At 36.8% G+C, this 21918-nt stretch overlaps 1 protein-coding gene across 2 annotated transcripts; it reads left to right on the forward strand.

Annotated features, from left to right (window-relative positions):
* The first annotated feature begins 9798 nt into the window (after positions 1-9798).
* Positions 9799-15248, forward strand: LOC111012040 (RNA polymerase II C-terminal domain phosphatase-like 4). Of its 2 annotated transcripts, none has more exons than XM_022286062.2 (9): positions 9799-10061; positions 10246-10388; positions 11453-11538; positions 12427-12542; positions 12676-12856; positions 12993-13282; positions 13599-13784; positions 13870-13908; positions 14541-15248. In XM_022286062.2, exons 2-9 carry the CDS (start codon positions 10246-10248, stop codon positions 14850-14852), a joined length of 1353 nt encoding a protein of 450 aa, XP_022141754.1. In that variant the 5' UTR covers positions 9799-10061; the 3' UTR covers positions 14853-15248. The 2 variants fall into 2 exon arrangements, with proteins under 2 accessions (XP_022141754.1, XP_022141755.1); XM_022286063.2 differs by having other exon boundaries at positions 9799-10007.
* Positions 15249-21918: the final 6670 nt, after the last annotated feature.

Below are 21918 nucleotides of genomic sequence, written 5' to 3' on the forward strand. Positions count from 1 at the left end.
TAAGATTTGTTGTAGTGAGAAGATTCATTACCTATACTACCCTTACCTATTATTTTACCTTTCTTGTTATCACCAAAGGTTACAAAACCTCCATCCTTTTTGGAGAAAGTGACAAACTTGGATTGGTCTCCCGTCATGTGCCTTGAGCAACCACTATCCAAGTACCACTTACTTTTCTTGGAAGCTTTCAAACAAACCTACAAACACAAAAATTTAAATTTGATCCTTTGGTACCCATACTTGTTTGGGTCCTAGAAGGTTAGCATTAACAAACTTGGGGATCCATTTCATTTTTGCATTTTTATTGAAAGCATAAGATTTAGACAAGTAACAAGAATAAGATTTATGTCCATACTTGCCACATGAAAAACAAACAACATTATGCAATGAATTATCTTTTACAACAAATTTATTTTACTTTTCTTGGAGAAAATTTTTCTTGGAGCATTGTGAAACTTTGCTCTTTGAGAAAAATTTCTTCTAGTAGTTTGAGCATATTTTAATTTAAAGCAGTTAGGTCTTATATGACCTTCAACACCACAATAATAACATATAGGCACAAAGTTAATTTTAGTATGTTTAGATACAACTTTAGGAGCAACAAGCTTAGGCATATTAGGAGATGCTTTAACAAAGATAGTTTTAGAACTTGAGGGAGTAGAGCATTCATCAATATAGCCTAAACCTCTTTTATCACCATAAGGTTTACCTACTTCAATAATCTTGTCCAACCTTTGAGCACTTATTGTTAATTTTTTAATAGAATCTTTAGATTTATCAAGTTCCACTAAAGCATTTGATTCATTTTTCTTAAGCAATTTAATCAAATTATCTTTTTCACAACCATCATGCTCAAGAAATCTAATTTTATCAAGTAATGCATTTTTCTCATCACAATCAAGAACATGCTTATCACAAGAGATATTTACAACATCATGCTCATTTTTCTTTAAGCAAGCAATATCACGAAGTAAAGACTTATTCTCACTAGGAGACATTGTATTTCTTTTTAAGCATAACATATTTAGAACCAAGCTTTTCTAAATCATTTTGCATATTCTCAAAAGCTTCAAACAACTCATCATAAGAAAGGGGATCAAGAGTTACCACATCATCTTGTTCATCCTCCTTGTCACTATGAGCCATGAAGCAAAAGTTGGCCACTTCTTCATTCTCACTTTCACTTCCACTTTCGTCACTATCATCCCAAGTAGCCTTCATTGCTTTCTTCTTGGATTTCTTGGATGATTTAAGAAGAGGACAATCGGTTCTAATATGACCCGGTTTTTTGCATTCATAACAAATTACCTCATCCTTTTTGCTCTTTTCACTTTTTGACTCTTTTTGGTTGGAGAAATTCTTCTTGAATTGTTTCTTTCTCTTGATGAAATTTTTATACTTACGTGAGAAATAGGCCACATCATCTTCATCAAGGGCATTCTCACCTTCGGAGTCAACTTCCAAGGTGATGGCCTTTAATGCTATACTCTTCTCTTTCTTTTTCTTCTCATCCTCCATGTTTTTCTTGATATTTATCTCATGTGTCATCAACGAACCAATGAGTTCGTCCATGGAGAGAGTCTTGAGATCCTTTGCCTCTTGAATGGCGGTGACTTTAGACTCCCATTGTTTAGTCAAGGACCATAAGAGCTTCTTTACCTTCTCAAGATTTGAATATTCTTTTCCAATGCCTTCTAAAGCATTGACAATGTTAGTAAATCTAATAAACATATCGGAAATAGCTTCATTTTCATCAATTTTAAACATATCATATTGATGAACTAACATGTCAATCTTTGTTTCTTTTACTTGACTAGTTCTTTCATGAGTAATTTCTAATTTATCCCATATATCCTTAGCGGTTTTACAAATCGACACCCTATTATACTCAACTTCATTCAAAGCACAAAACAACAATTAATAGCTTTAGCATTTAAAGAACATGCTTTCTTTTCAATTATAGACCATTCTTCTTTAGGCTTTACAACTCTAACACCATCAACATCTTTTGTTGGAATTTTAAATCCTTCTTCAACAACATCTCACAAATCATAGTCAATAGAAAGCAAGAAAAATTTCATTCTATTTTTCCAATAACTATAATTATTACCATTAAAGAAAGGAGGCTTAGTAATAGAATGACTATCGGTAAAAGGGATGAAACCTAAAGTTGCCATAGCTCAAAAACAATTAAGTTTATCAAAGAAGAGCAATCTCGCTCTGATACCAATTGTTGGATCGGTATGGCAACCCTAGACGGGGGGTGAATATGGTTTAATTAACAAAATATAAACTTTTTAATAAATGGGCCCAATTTAAACAAAAATAATACACTTTTTGAGATATGAAATTTTATCAAAGTAAGATAAAATAAATTCTAAGGCAAACAAGAGAAATTTAAAGCAAACAATAAAATTCAAAGATTAAATGCAAAAATAAATAAGAGAGAGGGTTAGAGAAATTTGACACTCGGGAATTTTTATAGTGGTTCGGCACAACTATCCTACTCCACTTCCCAAGCACCTCTTGGGTTGTAAATTGAAATTTTGACTCTTTCCACGGTAGGAGTCAAACTGGTACATTGCTCTTCACAAGAGCAAAGACGATCCTCTGCACGGTGAGGATCACACTGTTACAATGAGTTGAAGATTTTGAAACACACAGTTACAAACTCTCCAATAGAGTAAATATACAAATTTGAGCTCACAAAAAATTCAATCCTCACAACAATAAAATTTCTCTACAAATAAGATGGAAAGAAAAGTTGAGAACTTGTAGAGATTAGCAAAATGAGAATTTTGAAGTTATGGAGGATTGAGAATAAGAGAATTGTTGTGTAATTTTGAATGAGAAGTTTAGTTAAATAAAGGGAAGAAAATGGTAAAAAAAAATCAAGTTTAATTTTAAACCATTAGATCTTAATCGTTAAGAATGAAGGGTTGAGATAATTTTGAAAAAAAAATAAATTAAGAATAATATATATATATATATATATATATATATATATATATATATATAAAGAGATGTGACAAGTTTTTTTAATTATATATGTGTGTGTGTGAGAAAACGGTAAAGTTTTCAATTTTTTTTTTAAACTGACATAGCATTTAATGTGACAGTGACTTTTTTTTTATTTTTTTTAATCTTTTTCTTTTCTTTTTCAATATATATATATATTTTAAAAAGAAGCTTGTCACTTGTCAGCTTACGAACTGTCCACGTCATCTTCTCGAGTATTTTTCCTTCCAATTTGTTTCGATCGTAACTTCTTCGTTTGAGCTCCGATTTGGATGATCTAACAGTCGTTGGAATCGTTGTAACGAGCTCTACACTGTGGACACTTTAAAATACAAAAAATGTCAATAAATAAAATTAAGTTTGTTATCATCAAAATATTAATTAATTAATTAATTTGAGATTAAGGCCAAAAAGCCAACAGTTTGTTGCAAACAAGTTTGAGGCCCATCATTTCCAATTGTTTTCTTTGCTTTTTTTTTCCTCAAATCAACGTGGAATAATAAAAAAAAAACTGTGAATTGACCTTAAACAAAAAAACCCGAATCGGTTCTTATCAGTTTTTGCATATGTTATAGAGAACAAAAACGATCCGAAACGGGACAAGGAGTTGAAGCCTGAGATCATCGATTGAGGGAGACCAGCCCGCGACATAACATGCCAGCCCAAATAACGACCTAGCGCCGAGGTAGAGAACGAGGAAAGTGACCGGCGGAGAACCAACCGAGCCGAGAGGGCTCGGTCCCGACCCCTGCTTGGTGTCACAATCGCACTTTAACGGGACTCAGGAAGCGATTGTGCGGCACTTGCTTTCACCCTCTAGCAAGTCAGCCAATGCGGAAACGAATAGCCGGTGGCACAAAGGCTATATGTCGCAACCTCCACCCCCGTTCTCGAGAAAACGGTTTTGGAAAACGGGGTTAGAGAAAAAGCTTTTGGAAAACGTTTGAAAGCATTTTAGAAAGTTGTTGTAAGCTTGAATGCAAGAGAATAGATTAGCGGCAAGACAAGAATACAACGCAATGTAGGGAGGATGACTAGGTGTACCCCCCCTCCTAAGGTAGATTATAAAGCATTTTGCCTTTGGCAGGTGTGAACATGCAAAGTGGCGAGGAGTCACTCGCTACCAAAAGTACAAGGAAAACAAAATAACAAGTAAAACTAAATACATGGCATAAAAGTATGTGGAAAGAGGTTGTTATGGGCATGCGGCCACAGGAAACAGGCCCTGGACAAGCATGACCATGACACTCGGCCCACGGCCCAGCTCGTGAATCTCCTGCCTGCGATCAACGATCCCTCGGGCCCTGCAACGCTGAGTTAGGGTTTGGCTACGGAGGTTCTAGAATCATTTTCACGGCTACAAGTAGCAGTGAGATCCAACCCTGAGGAGGCAAGTGACTTATCCCTAGCTAATTATTTTCTCTACTCTCCTTCGCTAACTTAAACATCGGAGCCCGTGTGATTAAGGTCACACTGGTTTAGATCGGTTTGATTTTTCAGGTATCGGTTCCCTTATCATCGAGTTAGGTGTGTGCGAGAAGAAGAGCCGGAGGGTCAAAATTCATGCATCAACAATTGGCGCCGTCTGTGGGAACGATACAGTAAAGCAAGCTTCGTTGAAGCGAAATCCCGATCCGAGCAAAATTCTGATCCAAGGCATGTAGACTGAAACGGCCGACCATTCGGGTGAGGTAGGACTGAGCCCTGATCATCGACTTGATCTAGAAGCAACATGAATCCTGATGAGAGCCATCAATGCTTCGAAAAGAAGAGCCTGAAAGAAGCGGCCGATCACTTGGGTGAGGCAAGACCGAACCCTGATCATCTGCCTTAATCCGACCACCCTTGACAGGGGAGAACCATCGTCGGGCCTGAATGAAGCGATAGACCTCTCGGGTGAGGCAAGACCGAGCCCTGGTCGTCGACTTAATCCGACCACCCTTAATAGGGGAGAACCAGTGACGAGCCTGAATGAAGCAACCGACCTCTCGGGTGAGGTAACGCCGAGCCCTGGTCATCGACTTAATTTGACCACCCTTGACAGGGGAGAACCGACTGAGGAGGTAGAATCTATCCCTCTGACAGCCGAAGATCAACGGGTAAACATCGGAACCAGGCTGGGGAATGAAGAAAGAGAAAGCCTTATAAACTTCTTCAGAAGCAATGCCGACGTGTTTGCATGGTCGCCGGAGGACGTGCCAGGAATCGAGTGAGGAGTCATGATACATCTACTCAATGTCAACGAGAGTTGTAAGCTAGTGAAACAGAAGCGTCACGCATTCAATCAAGAAAGGAACGAGATTGTAGCTGAATAGGTGGAGGAGCTACTGAAAGCAAGCTTCATTCGGGAAGTACATTATCCCCAGTGGATATTCAACACAGTGCTGGTAAAGAAGCCAAACGACAAATAGAGAACGACTTCACGGACATAAATAAGGCCTGTCCAATGGATTCTTTTCCTTTGCCTCGAATAGATCAACTGGTTGACGCCACTGTAGGACATGAAAGATTGAGTTTCATGGATGCCCAACTCCCTTCAATATCCATTATTAGCTTGGTTCCCTACCAACTCTGTTTTCTAAATCCAAAACTGGATGCCAAACGACTTTGATAAAACACCTTGCCTCGTCTACAAATATACTCTCAAAGGATATCGACAATACACTACCTTGAAAGTAGGGGCAATAGGTCATGACCGACTAAGCGACGCAAGCTTGGTAGAACCAGCCTGAGCCGAGCAAGCCGAGCAAGGCTCGGGTTCGACCCAACCGAGTACATCTCTGTTTGGATCAAACCACTGTTCGGCACCGACTAGGTGCAATGAGGCACAAATCTACATTAATCGACAGATTTTGAAAGCAGAATCTACGTTAATCGACAAATTTGGAAAGAATAATTAAACAATCTCAACACGGCCAAACCAGAAGCGGGTCGATTGACCTAGCACAGTTAAAACATGAGATGGAGTAAAAACGACAGCGGGTATAAAACCAGTGGCTATAGCCAAAGGGTTAGAAACCTATGAAAATGAAAGCAACAAAGTCAACTCCATCAACGAAGCCGAATATGAAGCTCTACTAACAGGACAAAAAGTGGCCAGGTACGTTGGGGTCAGGAACATATTGATACTAAGTGATTCACAGCTGGTTGTAGGTCAGGTGAAAGAGGAGTTTCAGGCTAAAGAACCGCGAATGGCAAAATACCTTTCACAGGTAAGAAACCAGCTTGACCAGTTCTCAAAATATGAGATTCGACAAATTCCACGTGCTCAAAACGTCAACACCGATGCGTTAGCTCGACTAGCTGCAGCTTATGAAACCGACCTAGGCAGAACTGTACCGGTCGAGATTCTACCCGAGCCAAGCATAGAAGCTTAGGAAGCAATGGATATCGACGAGCAAGGGCAACCATAAGAAAACTGGAAGAGCCCTTTGATCAAATATTTGAGAGACGGGATCCTGCCTACTGAAAAGATAGAGGCCCAACAGCTACAACAACGAGCAGCCAGATATGTGCTTAAAGACGGCAATCTGTACAAAAGAGGCTACTCGTTGCCGCTTTTAAAATGTCTAACGTCCGACGAAGCTAACTACATCATGAAAGAGATACATGAGGGTGTTTGTGGGAGCCATTCTGGAGCACGATCCCTAAGTCACAAAATAGTTCGACAAGGGTACTACTGGCCAACCATGCTGAACGACACGAAGCAATTCAGTCTACTTGACAATAACGAATCCGTACAGCTCAACCTCGACCTATTAGAAGAACATCGAGAAACAGCACGGCTACGAACGACTGAATACAAAAATCGAATAGCTTGATACTACAACTCGAAGGTTATTGTAACTAAATCTTTGATAGGGCGATCTTCCTACTAATAAAGTCTTTGACATTCGACGTGATACTTGAGTTTTTATGTTCATTCTGAAATAAATTTGTCAAGCAGGGGGTATCATATGAATATCTACATATCTACGACCAATCAAGAAACTCTAAATTGGGACGGACCTAGAAGCAGACCGATAAGCTAAAAGCCAATGAGTGAAACAAGGGAAAAGAATCTCGAGGTGCTGAAAAAGGCATGCGTACAGGCCCAACAAGGTTAAAACAGAAAACAAGTAAGTCTAACCAATCAATGAAACCCACGGGTAGAAAACCATACGGCAAAAGCCAAAATAGGTTAAAAACCCGAGGGTGTTGATTTAACTTGGGGTAAAAATCGGCAGAAGCCAAATATGTTAGAAACCTAAGGGTGCCGACTAAACTAAGGGTATAAAAGCCATTGGCAAAAGCCAAGTGGGTTAGAAACCCGAGAGTAAACCCTGAGGTATAAAACATGGGCAAAAGCCAAATAGGTTAGAAACCCAAAATATCGACATTAGTTCTGTTAAAGTTAGATCCCAAGGCCAAAAATAAATGGTTTAAACTCAGATGAGAATAAAACTAGGCTCAGAAGACTTGATTGTGGTCAACGAAAATTGGAAAAAACTTCCAATTCATGAATAGTATCGACAAGCTCAAAGCACAAAACCAGTGGCAGGAACCAAACACTAAAATCCAAAATTGGATCACAAGCTTTTGGTAGAAGCTCTGTGCGTTAGAAACCTTTACATTATTAGCCACTGATATACAATGATCTCGTGGTAACGACAAGCGACAAGTACTCTCTAAACAAAGATCTTGACACAATTATTCATCTTCTGTTTTGAGAGTGGGGACCATTGTTATAGAGAACAAAAACGACCCGAAACAAGACAAGGAGTTGAAGCCTTAGATCATCGATTGGGGGAGACCAGCCCGCGACATAACGGGCCGGCCCAAAGAACGACCTAGCGTCGAGGCAGAGAACGAGGAAATTGACTGGCGGAGAACCAACCGAGCTGAGAGAGCTCAGTCCCGACCCCTGCTCGGCCCATGGCCCAGCCCGTGAATCTCCTGCCTGCGATCAACGATCCCTCGGGCCCTACAACGCTGAGTTAGGGTTTAGCTACGGAGGTTCTAGAATCATCTTCACGGCTATAAATAACAGTGAGATCCAACCCTGACGAGGCAAGTGACTTATCCCTAGCTAACTATTTTCTCTACTCTCCTTCGCCAACTTAAACATCGGAGCCCGTGTGACTAAGGTCACACCGGTTTAGATCGGTTTGATTTTGCAGGTATTGGTTCCATTATCATCGAGTTAGGTGTGTGCGAGAAGAAGAGCCGGATGGTCAAAACCCATGCATCAACAACATATATTACACTTATTTCAATTCTTTTTCCTGATCGAAAATCGAACCAACCCGTCAGATTTTCACCCCTAGCTATACACTCAATGAATGATGACAACTAGGCAGGTTTACGTAATACCAAGTAAAATAAATCACTAGTACTTTCTACTACAATACTACATTCAAAGATCAACAAGTCATCCAACTCGTTTGTACCTTTTGTAACCTCGTTGGATGCACTTACATTTTCGGTATCAAGGATGGGAAAAACACTTTCTTGACCCATCACTACGTTAAGACCTTTTTGATGGTTTTGAGTGCCATCATCCCGAGAAATAACTTTAGCACTAAAATACTCCCTCTTGGGGTCAAGCAACTTGGCCATTTCAAATGCATATGCCCACCCCCCCATGGGGTATATATACATTAGAGTTGGAGCTTATACCCAAGAACACTTGCGCCTGCCTCAAGGTCAGAATTTGGAAGATATTGAGAGTTTTTGGTATTAAGCTCATGAAAAGTTTGAATTTGAGACCTCCAATCCAGAATGACTAAGAGACTTCAAATCCTTGCCAACTGGGTTGTCCTTTGAGGGTTTAATAATTGACTAGCTTATTTAAAAACGTATGCACAAATGGCCTCAACTTCGTCATTGTGTATACGAAGTTCAATAGAATAAAATAAGGTTGCCTTACGTGACATCTGTTCAAAATTTTTGCCACATAACTTTACAAACAAATAGGATAGCAAACATTTGACGTTCGTAGAATGGTTAGGATGATTGAGCCACCTTTTTACGATTAATTGCCAAACGCATTTTACCATGGCATCACAAGCACTATTTTACCAATTTTGAACTAAATTCATGTAACTATTAAACTACACTACAAATTTATCCATGGCAAACTTAAAGAACTAAATTTTAGATTAAAGAAGACCGTTTGCTGGCCTCTTAAAGAGTAGTTTCTCAGGTGGTAACAATATAAGACAACAAATGCAAAAAGAGCAAGGGTGACAACAAAATCACAATAGGAATGGAATAAAAGTGAACACAATAGAGAAATTACCTTAGAAAGTAGAAAAATGTACAAATGACAGGACACCATCTAAATTGTGAATATCTCATCCATTTTTTTAAAATAGGAAATTCAAGAGGTCGAAAGAAAGCAACAAAAATGGAAGACGAGGGTAGAAGGAGCAAAATAAAACGAGAGAAAATATAGTTTGAGCAAACTTAGATCAGATCTGTCAATTCTCCTGTAACAGGTAGGGAAAACATATATATAATTTTTTATTAGAAAATACTTGCCTCATCAACGATGAGGAGGAACCAAATATTTTCCTATTTAGTCAACCGTACGATGAAAGTGTTACGTTTAATTTTAAAGTATAATAAACATGATATATTTGATGGGTCTGATGTATCGATTTTGTGTAAAACATGTCGTGACCCTCGAGATAGGTTTTAAAAGCAAGATTTCTCTTTTATAGAGTTTTTCCAAATATTGATGAGCGTTCCAAAATCAAATTTATCTTTTAGATGTTTTGAAATATTTTTAGAGTTTATTTGAAAATTTAAAATTGAAAAAAGGGAAGAACTTAGAGAAGAATAAATCCTAAAACCTTGTTATGTATGAGGTAATCAAACCCCGTCCTGCTTACTTCATCATCTCTTCTTCGTTTGAAACACTTACCTGCCGAACGTCCCTTCCCCTGTTTTCTCCGGCGATCCCACAGCAGCAAGCGACTGATCTGCAACTGTGAAGGGCTGACGCGGTGAAACCTAGATCTGCAACCCTTCTTTCTTTGTCCATTTACCTCTTTTCATATGTAGGAGCTGTTTGTTTTGCGTTTTTATTTCCATTTATAAAACATTGCATAAAACTGCAAGAACAATTCTTTTTTTTGTATGTTTCTTTTCTTGTTGAATTTGCCTCTATTGTTTCTAGTCTTGGTATTGCATGTTAATGCGGCATTCTACTTATCTTTTTCTTTCATTTGGTGGATATTTCAGATGAGCCTTGTTACTGATTCTCCAGCTCACTCATCGAGTAGTGACGATTTTGCTGCATTTCTTGATGTCGCTCTAGATTCTCATTCCTCCGACTCATCGCCGGAGGAAAAGGCTGAGGGTGATAATAATGTTGAAAGTGAGAGGTACTACTCTTTGAAAAAAAAATTAATGAATTTCCATTGATCTTTGAAGTTAATAGTCTGAAGACGGTGGTTTAAGGTTTCTTGGAATTATAATTTTTGGTTAATCAATGTGTTCAATTCTTGAATCTAGAATTAAGTGGGAAGTATTTTATAGTTGCCTGGCTCTCCTTTGAATCCTCAAATAGAGAAAAATATTTCTCTATTCTTATGAGATTTTTATTATTTGTATGTCATTTTGTATTATTTCATTTTTCTCAACGAAAGTCTGGTCTTTTCCCTATATATATATATATATATATATATATATATGTATGTATATGATATGATATGAGTGTTATTTTGATCATGAGTGATTGGTTCCTTTTTGCAATTTCTGGGTTGTCTTTATTAAAGAATCGATAGTATTTAGTATTGTATGATATTTCAAGTTACTTGTTGAAATACGATTTCATTACTGGTTTGACATTTCAAATTTCCCCACCTGACGTTTCTTGTGCTGGTTTTATAGCATTTGTAGGTTCTAAGCTTCTAATCTCAAACTCTCAGTTTTTTATTAAAGAAAAAATAACAAAATTTTCAAGGAGAAAAATGAAAGAATAAGAGCAAAGCTGCACAAAACAGGTCATAATATAAAATCAAAGACGAAACATTTGGCTAAATACAAATGATTAAAATGCTCGGTATGCTAATGACTTTATTTGTCATTTAGTTTCACTTTCATCTAATTATTTTCTTTTATAGATATCCCGAGCGTCTAGTTTATGAAAATTTTATCAGTTACCATATATGTAATTATTACTTTGATCAAAGTAAAACCACGGTATACAGGATGTTGCTGGTACCTTCTCATCATCCATTAAGTGCCATCTGTTATTTATTTGTTTGTAATTGGTATTCTTTTTCCTTTTACATGAATAACAACATTGAGTTGTGGCAAGTATCATTTCTGCACATAATTATGAGAGTTTATAGGATTGGTTATAAGTTATAACTGTATAACTGAGTTTTTGTAGTTTATCAATTTAACATGTCAAATATTTTTCATTCAATTCCTTATTTTTAAGGATAAAACGACGGAAGGTGGAGAAGCTGGAAGGCTCAGAGGAACCTCAGGAGGACATTATGTATCGAGTTGAAGAGCAAAGTTCAGGTAAATTAAACATCTCCTACTAACAAGTAACCACTTTTGTTGTCCCTCTTTTACTTGCTCTACTATTTACTCTAGCCAATTTGTGGCTGCCACCTGTACCACACTTAACTACTTCCTTACTACTTAGATAGCTAACTATATGACATACTTGCCGTGTTAGTCCCTTTTTCCTACCCACTCTGCGAATGTTTAAAGAACTCTTCCCTTCTGGCTCTTCTATTGCATATTGTGTTTTTGGTGGTTGTCTTCCGTTCCCTTGTATTTGAATATAATTAAAGGTTTTTCACCTTTTTTTATCCTCCTTTTATTTGAATTGTATGTGATTCTCTAAGAAAGGTATCAAGTTGGCTCCAAATGATCTATATATATATGTATGTATGTATATAATAAGCACCTACTTATTTTTTGTTAGACACTATTTGATATGATATATATAATTACAAAATGCAGGAAGCCTTCCCGGTATAACTGAGATGGACAACATCTTCTATACTTTATGTTAACATAGGATTTGCGATGTTCTTGTATATGGTAGTTGTGAGTGATCATGATCTTTCGTGTAAATGAAAATAGGAAATTTTAGTTTCTTGGTTGTTCAAGAACTAGGAATTACAGGGATGCCAGATGGATATGCATCTCAAATTAGTGGTAGCTGAATTTATGAACTATTTCAGTCTAGCGGTCCTGTGCTCACCATATATCCCTTATTTTGGTTCCTTCTTTCTTTTAACTATTGTGTACCAGTCAGTTTCATGTAATGTAATTGTAACTTATTAACTTGGGATTTAAAAGCCTTCGCATTAAAGGAAGTATTTGAGTCTTTGTATATCTGCATTGGGTTTTCACCATTTGCTGAATTTTATTGTTTAAAAATAATGATTTGTGCAGAAGTATTATCAAAGCAGCAACTTTGCGGTCATCCTGGTTCATTTGGTAATATGTGTATCATTTGTGGGCAGAGGTTGGATGGGGAGTCTGGTGTGACGTTTGGCTACATACATAAGGTATAGTTAAATAATCTCATGTAGTTTGAGATGTTTTGTTATTTTTTCCTTTTTAGTTATATTCATTCACCATAACTTGTAGCTAGTATATCGAACTATGTGCTAAATATATGACCATCTGATTATCTTGTAGGGACTCAGACTTAATAATGATGAAATTAATCGTCTCCGCAACATAGACATGAAGAATTTGTTGCAACATAAAAAGCTGATCCTGGTTCTTGATCTAGATCACACACTATTAAATTCTACTCAGCTTGGGCATATTACACCTGAAGAGGAGTATTTAAGGAGCCAAACAGATTCTTTAAAAGGTACAGTGTCCTGTTATCTGTACATTGTTCTGCTTTCTAAAGTAATCTCTACTGTGTTTACTTTTATTCCATTCCTATTGTGGTTTTGTTTACTCTATTTGTTTTTGTGATGCTCTGTGGTAAAAATTTTGAATAGATGTCACGAAAGGCAGCCTATTCCTATTGAACTCCATACACACAATGACGAAGTTGAGGCCATTTATCCATACGTTTTTGAAAGAAGCTAGTCAATTATTTGAGATGTATATATACACCATGGGGGAGCGGGCATATGCAGTTGAAATGGCAAAGTTGCTGGACCCCAAGAGGGCGTATTTTAGTGCTAGAGTTATTTCTCGGGATGATGGCACTCAAAAACATCAAAAAGGTCTTGACGTGGTGCTGGGTCAGGAAAGTGCTGTTCTGATCCTTGATGATACCGAAAATGTAAGTGCATCTAACTTAGCTGAAACTTGAATGTAGTATTGTAGTAGAAAATATTGGTGATTGATTTTATTTTGTAACACGTAAACCTGCTTAGTTGTCATCATTCATTGAGTGTGTATAGCTTTGAGGTTTCCTTCGTACGTTGAAAATGATAAAGTTTAACATCTTATAAACAAATACATCTATGTGATTCAGGATTGGATGTTGAGTTGGGATACTGTTTTCTTTGAACATGTATTTCGTCATATTTGGGTTGCTCAGCTAACCTTTTGTTCTTCATGAATATGGAGCTAAACATTGTCAATTGTTATAATAGGCATGGACAAAGCATAAGGAGAACTTGATATTGATGGAGAGGTATCATTTTTTTGCTTCAAGTTGTCGCCAATTTGGCTACAACTGTAAATCTCTATCTGAGTTGAAGAGTGACGAGAGTGAAACTGATGGTGCACTGGCGAGCATCCTTAAAGTACTCAAGCAAGTCCACACTATATTCTTTAATGTATTATCCCTGATCCTCTCTATGTTTACGTTTACCTTTTTGATTTTTCTCTGCCTCAATCTCACTGTTGGGATTCCTTCTGCAGGAACTCTCAGATGATTTGGTTGACAGAGATGTGAGGCAGGTTAAAGTTTTTTCTTCTTGAAAGTTTGAACATCTGTTTATGCTTCTTGTCACTTCAACTTTCAGTTGATTCTACATTCTTACACGACCAAATTTAAATTTCCGGTTCTCATATTTTCATTAGTATCTGTTCACGAATAAACATGGTTAAATTACAACTTAACAAGTCCCTCAATATCTAATAAGTCTTTGTATTTTCAATTTTGTGTCTTTGAGATCTCTTAACTTTAAAATATTAAATATCTAATCTAATAGCTCTATGAACTTGAAATTTTGTGCCTAATAGACTTTGGTCTATTCGAAATTTTTTTGCATCTCCAAACTTATTAGACACAAAATTGATAGTTTTTAATAGTTTATGATTCTATTAGACATATTGATAGTTTATAATTCTATTAGAAATTTTAAAGTTTAGAGGCCCATCAATTTGACACTTTGTTAAGTTCAGGGTCACAAACCTTACAATAATTGTATTTTAAACCCATAAACATTTTGACATTTTCTTCAACATTATTCTGCTGGCATCATGATATATAATCTTTGCACGAAGGGGAAAATTCAGTATGATGAATGGTTTTGTGCATTTATATCATAGGAGTTAGTATCTTAATTAGGCACCCTTCAATCCAACAGGTATTGAAGACAGTTCGGAGCAAAGTTCTTGAGGGATGCAAGGTTGTCTTCACCCGAGTCTTTCCTGCCAAATTCCAGGCTGACAACCATCATCTCTGGAAGATGGTAGAGCAGTTAGGAGGCAGTTGCTCAACCGACCTCGATCCATCCGTGACACACGTGGTCTCAACAGATGCTGGAACAGAGAAGTCGCGTTGGGCAGTGAAAGAGCAGAAGTTTCTGGTCCATCCACGGTGGATTGAAGCATCGAACTACTTTTGGAAACGACAAGCGGAAGAGAACTTCCCCGTTGAGCAAACCAAGAAACAATGACAGAGTTTCTCTCTTAAATAGAGCTTGCATTTGCATCTGGGGGTTTACTTGCTCTTGTGGTGTTAGTGTTCCCAATGTATATAATATTTTTACGGATCCTACCATCTCATTTTTGAAGTGTACCCCCTAAAATCAACTTCAATCAAGCTCCTTGGTTTTCGTTTAGATGTGTAGATGTCTTGTGTTGTAGTTTAGGCTAACCATTTTGAGTTTGGTTACATAGGGGTGTAGTTTTTCTGGTTCGGCCCGCGATTCTTTTGAAAAATACAAAGTCCTAACAGCCATGGTTCTCTGTGTTTTGTAATTTGTCTCGGAACGAAGGTATCGAAGGGTTTAATTGAAAGTTTCATGAACAGATTAGAACCATTGTAGAAATAACAAAGAGGTTTGGTTTTATTTTGGTTCTTCAACTTTTATGTGTTTTATTTTGATGCTTTGCCATTAGTATTCTTCTGATAGCAAAAATGTGATTTCAGGAGATTTAAAGAGTGTTTGATGTCATGAGTGACTTGTCAACTATGGATTTCAAATCGGAGTTGATAGCACATTTTGTGAAAGTATTGAGAGTATTTGTGTTATTTAATTTGATTCAACACGTAATGGAAGTCCAGTGACAAACTATGCAGATAGTGAAGATTTTGAAAACAACATTTGTCTGTTTTCATATTTATATTATTTCATGTCATTTCATTTTTGTTAAATTTTAAAAAAATGTAAAATATATTATATTATAAATTATATAATATTGTAAAATAACAATTCTAATGTTAATGAATTAATTAATAATATTTTAGATTAAACTAAATATTTAGCTGTAATTGACACTAGTTTACAGATGTATTGCTAAATATTTTGAATTTTTTTTTTTAAATTGATATTCAATTTCTAGATCTATTACCAAGCGCATATTAAAAAACACTGAAAGCATTTAATATAACTTTATTTTTTTTATTGAATCTCTTGTTTTCTTATCACCAATTAAACACATCATAAATTTCATTAAAAGAGAATTATGAGATTAAAATGCCTAAGATTATGTTATAAATTATATGTATGTTTATTTTGCGCGAGAACTTTAAAAATATGAATTTTATATGTCATTGTAAATATTGATTAATAACTCATCATAAATAATTAAATAATCTAAATTTCAATTAGTACCAGAAACTCAAACCTCTCTTAACACTTAGAAATATATGCTTGTTTCGAGGCCTCGGAACGGACACAACACTCCTGAATATGGGAGAGCAAAGCTCCAACTCTCAATTATCAAAAAGAAAATAAATGGTTGTTTCGAAGCCAACACCTCAAATTCTTCTAATTTTTTTTTAAAAAAAGCGACATCCTTGGTGCCCAGCCATTCAGTAACATCAATATCCACACCCCATAAATTGTTCTATAGTTACTCCTGTAAATTGTGACAAATAATATGTAAGAAATATAACTCAAATGGAAGCTATTTTAAATTTATCTCTCTTTCATAAAAGATGAGACAAAGTTACCTGATGAAGCCACAAAGGTTTTTAGAAAAGGTCAACATGGCAATAGCTAATTGGCAGCTCTATCATCTTGTTAGTCTCTGTTTTTTTCAACTTCAAATGTTTCAGATTATGAAACAAAAGAGGGAACTGATAACAGAACGTTGCAAATGGAGAACAAGAAGGCTTAGAAAATGCTGAGAAATCAAAGGGCCTAAATGGAAGAAAACAAAAAAAAACTTTAACGCAGGGTTCATTTGGTAATGTTTCTATTTCTTGTTTCTGTTTCTTTATTTTTAATGAAGAAAAATGTATTGTATGATTTCAACCTCTAAGAATTCAAGTATGATAAAACAATATTTTTATTTATGTTTTGGATCAAATTGGAAATGAGAACTTTTTATTGTTCCCAAGATTTTCTATACAATTGTGAGAATGTTTCCAAAAAAAGAGAAACAAGAAACAAATGCCTCGTTTAGTAACGTTCCCGTTTTCTGTTTCTTGTTCCTAAATTTTGAGAAACAGACATGTTTGGTAATCAATCTTGTTTCTCGTTTCTAAATTTTGAGAAACATTTCCAAAAAAAGGACCAATTTTTGGAAACTATGAAAAGTAGTTTCGTTTTTTCCGTTTCTATTTCTTTATTTTGTGTCCTGGCGCTATCTAAAGTTAAATAATATATTTGTTAAAAGTTTTTAAAAACCGTTAATGGCCTGGTGGTCCACATAATGAATTATATAGGATGTCTAGGGTTCAAGCCCATTTGATATACAAAATATTATTTGCTTTTTGTTTCTTCTTTTATATTTTATATTTTTTAAATCTAAAATGTTTTCAAATTTTATTTAATTTAAAACTATTGTATTTTCTTAAACAAAAAATATCTTTAATATTTTATTCTTTATTTAAATTAATAATTTATATTTTTATATCAGTTTATATTGTAAATTATATTTTTTGATAAACTATAAATTTGTTTTTTATTTTTGTTTCATATTTTTTAACTTAAGAGTATTTTGATAATTTATTCTTTATTAAAAGTTATTATATTTTATTAAACAAAAAAATTTCTATTTTTTAAATTAAAAATATTTTGAAACTTTATTTTTTGTTTAAGCTGAGCGAATTGTGGATACGTTTATATCAAATAAATTTATATTCTAAATTATATTTTCTTTAATAAATATTATTCTTCGAGTCTATGTTATATCTTTTTATATTATATTTACTAAATTTTATTTAACTAAAAATAAAAATTAGCTAACCTGAGTAAGGTATAAATTCTCGATCAATAGATTATAGTAGGTTTGAATTCTACCGCTACAAGTTGTTGTAATTAAAAAAAATAGAAACAAGAAACAAGAAATAGTTATCAAACATATTTTTGTTTCTATTTCTTTTTTTTTTCAAGAAACAAGAAACAGAAATGATTACCAAACATATTCCTATTTCTAATTTTAAAAAGAATAGAAACAAGAAATAGGAAACGAGACCGTTACCAAACGAGGCCAAAGTTAGTTGTAAAATACTTAGGTTTCTTAAGAAAATTGGAAACGAGAAACAAGAAACAGGAATAATGTGAAAAATTCTTACAATCACACAGATTTTTCTCCCGATCCCGATCCCAATTACACAAAGCAAATAGAACTGGTATACTGACTTAAAAGTATTTCAATTGGGATGATTGAAACCCAAAGCATAAGTTCCTTTTATAGTAATTGGAACACATCTCATTATTGTATTCTTCCGATGTGGGACAACTTCCATTCCAATATTTTATCAAAATACAACAGTTGAGTCGAATCGTGTGTAGCACATCAAGAATCCTACTTAATAGGCTTCTCCAAAATTATCAATTTGAGGAAGAGAAACTCAATTTTTCAAAATTTCCACCACAATGATGAGATAGAACTCCAAAAAATAAGTTCTTAAACGATAATTCTTTCACACGAGATTGCAGAGTTGACCCTATCAAAGTTGATAGTGTGCATACAAGTCCAGACGGTTTCCCATCTTTTTAATAGAACACACGTTTGGACAGCCTGTTGTGTGTTTAAGAACATAATGCAATGAATAAGAGAATCTGGTACAAGGCTGATTCTGTCCACATTCTTCTTATCCGACATTGAGCCACTACAAATCGGTGTACCTATCGTGTCCAAAAAGCTTTAGACGAAACTACAAAAGAATTGTTTGTAAACCGAACATGCTTTTGAATTTTTTTGTTACCACGTTAAGGATGAATAAACTAATACTCATCCGAAAAGCTTAATCTAATGGATTAGGTAAATTTAATTCATTTATGAGTATCTCAACCATCCTATTTACTTGTAGGTTAGAAAATTGCAACAAAATCCAAAAGTGAAAATCATACCAAATGAGGATGAATTTGAACGCATGACCCCGCTCTGATATCATATTAGAAATGAGAATGAGGACGGTAATAGTTTCTACTTCATTAATTTCTCAATAGTACAGACCTCCAATAAATACAGAAAATAAAATAGCACAAGTTAACCTATCTAACTTATGAGTTAGAAGTAAAACTAATTAGTAACAAATACATGTATCTTAATAATATTACCACAAAACTACAAGTATAATGCCCCAACATAACTAAAGCAGCACAAGCCAATAAAAATCGAAACAGTAAACAGTCAGTTGAAATTTTTCTGCCAAAACGAGCATAGTTAAGTGGTAATTATCGTGAGTTCAAACTTCCATTCCACGTGTCATATCAACTAGTAGAAGGCTGTCCACATTCTTCTTCTTTAGCATTGAGCCACTACAAATTAGTACATCTCGTGTCCAAGTATTGATAGAATGAGTGATTTTGAAAAAAGAGATTTAAGTATAATTGATTTTTCAAAATCACCCCGAAGTATTTAAAACTTCTTAAAATCAATTTCTTAATTTGCCATTTGCCAAACATGATCCATTGGATTTTGACAAAGACAAAAGTGAGGTTGATATTATTACCACAAAAGAATTGTTTGTAAACTAAGATGCTTTTGAAAATTGATGTTCATATTATTACCACAGAACTGTAACACCACAATTAAACTAAAGCAGCTATAAGCAAACAAAAACCGAAACAGTAAACAGAAAACAGACGGCTGTAACTTTTCCCAATTTTAAATGAAGCATAAGCATCGCCAAAGGGAATAATATTACATTTGCTTGCCGCGATTTCACCATTAGCTAAAGGGCATTTAAGGAGGTCTAGTAATGATGTTTCGTTTATGAGAAATTAAAAGAAAGAACTAAAGAGGAAAAGGAAACAACCTACGTTTTATTTTCCCAAATAGGAAAATAAACTTACCCGTTTAGCATGACCAGACCTATTCCAGTGAAGTCGAAGAGGCCGACCTTGGTCACTAAGCAGAAGAACCCAAGCACCAGATCCCATCTCGCAGTAGGGAACGGACTGGTCCAAAGCAAGGACCAAAGGTCGCTTAGTGGAGCCTGGCGGGACCGCTATCTACCCCATTGAGCGCTAGAAATACACCACCGCACCGCAAGTCCAAGTATGGAATCTGTCTGACGCTGATCTGTTGAGCTCGGATTATTACTGTCTTGGGCGTCGGAGTGGTTACCTCCCTGCAGGTACCCCAGGAATCGTTCCAAGTACAGTCGGACGACCTCTCAAGTTGTCTTCAAAGCCTTGGCAGATTTTCGCATCAACAGTTGGCACCGTCTGTAGGAACCGCTGTCATAGCCAGATCAACTAGATCGCTCAGCTGCTAGTCATGATTAAAGGTTCTCAAACATCAAGTAATCGAAAGCCAAAAGACCTGAAAGCTTGGCCAATCGCATCTAAGCCACTAGCAGGTCGGAAGGCCAAAACCCGATCAGACTCCTAAAGGTCAAAATCTCGCCTCCAGGTCAAGGTGGTGTTCGACCCGCAAGAAGAAATGAATGCCAAGAGGGCCCAGATCACAGCCCTAACTAAGGCGTTATAGACAGCGAGAGTGTCGCCCCTGAGCAGGAAGTCCAACGCGATCCCAAAAGAGGAAAAACAAAAACCACTAGAGCAGACTAGGAGAGGTCAGTAGGGGCAAACCTATCAAAGATCATCCTAGGGGGGAACGACCACCCTCGGGGGCGTGAGGACAAGTGCACCCGTCTTTTCTCACTGAACGAGCGAGATCTCCGCAAAGTTCTAAAAATATTTTACGAAGAAAGACGACCCCCAAACAAGGTCGGAGTCGGTCAACAATGAGAACCTACTGCAGCAGTTTGAACAACTCTGGATAGAACTCAAGAACGACCTCCGAAAGGCCCAGAGGAAGCCAGTCTTAGACGACGACAAGCTCGACGAGCCGCCCTTCACCCTACCTATCTTAACTGCACCGATCTCATCCAAAGGGAAGCTCCCAAGCTACGACAAGTATGATGGGTCAGCCGACTCGGTGGTTTATGTGGAAACCTATGAGTCACTGATGGACTTTCATGCCTACCCCGACTCAATGAAGTATAGGGCGTTCTCTGTAACTTTACAAGGTTCCGCGAGGAAATAGTACCGGCAGCTATTGTCTCACTCTATCTCCTCCTAGAAGCAACTCCGCAAAGCCTTTGTAGCCCAGTTTGCAATTCAGTAGGAGACCCAGCATTCAGCCCAGTACTTGCTCACAATAAGGCAAAAGATGAAGGAGAGCTTGAGGGACTACGTGAGGAGGTTCCTCACCACGCAAATCACAGTCTCGTGCAACGAGGAGTTCGCCTGCTTAGCGTTCGCCTCAGGGATTCACCACGAACAGCTAAAGTGGTCGTTCGTTAAGAAGCCTGAATTCACCATCAAAGTTAGCATCGAGCGAGCTAGAAAGTTCATGCAAGCCAGTGAGCCCATTCAGTCAAGGGAGGATCTGCCAAAAGCTAGCCCGACACGCAAAAGAAGAGGTCGGGATAGCTCCAAAAGGTCGTCGTAGTGCCAGCGATAGTATGATCTCGACTCTCGACAGAAGCAGGATCAAAAGTGCTGTCAACCTGAGCGGTATGATCGCTTCACACCCTTGAACGTCCCAATGGCTGAAATCCTCGCCAACATACAAGATTCGAAGCTCAACCTAATCACCGAGTCCAACCCCATGCACTGAGACCCTGAAAAGGTGAACAGGTAGAAGTTCTGTCATTTTCACAAGGATCACGATCACGACACCTCTAACTGCTACGACTTGAAGAGGCAAATTGAGGGCCTCATCCAAAAGGGATACTTCAAGAATTACGTGGGGCGAGCTCCCAATGGAGGAGGAAGTGGAGCCAACAGCTCGGGAGGAGAAAGGACGGAAAGAGAAATGACACATCTCCCCCAAAGCATGTAGACCGACATGCCGTGATCAACATGATCTTCAGAGGACCAAGTGGGGGCAGACAGGGAACAAGTGCAAGGCGCTGGCGCGTCGTGCCCTACCATATCACATTTTGGATGAAGACATGAGGGACTGCATAACCCTCACAATGATGCTTTAGTCATCGAAGCTCAGATCGACAACGTGACAGTTAGGTGCATACTAATCAATGGAGGTGCCTCTGGAAACATTTTATCATTTTCTACTCACACCGCTTTGGGATGGGAGCGAGGTCAGCTT

Source organism: Momordica charantia (genome assembly GCF_013281855.1).
Source record: "Momordica charantia cultivar OHB3-1 chromosome 11 unlocalized genomic scaffold, Mcharantia_2.0 BLBB01000011.1, whole genome shotgun sequence".
NCBI lineage: Eukaryota > Viridiplantae > Streptophyta > Magnoliopsida > Cucurbitales > Cucurbitaceae > Momordica > Momordica charantia.

Bases quoted from the DNA above. Each gene is read 5' to 3' on its own strand.
- LOC111012040 (XM_022286062.2), top strand. From the start codon at position 10,246: ATGAGCCTTGTTACTGATTCTCCAGCTCACTCATCGAGTAGTGACGAT. The intron at 10,389-11,452 runs GTACTACTCTTT...CTTATTTTTAAG, and splicing joins AATAATGTTGAAAGTGAGAG to GATAAAACGACGGAAGGTGG. The intron at 12,857-12,992 runs GTACAGTGTCCT...AATTTTGAATAG, and splicing joins CCAAACAGATTCTTTAAAAG to ATGTCACGAAAGGCAGCCTA.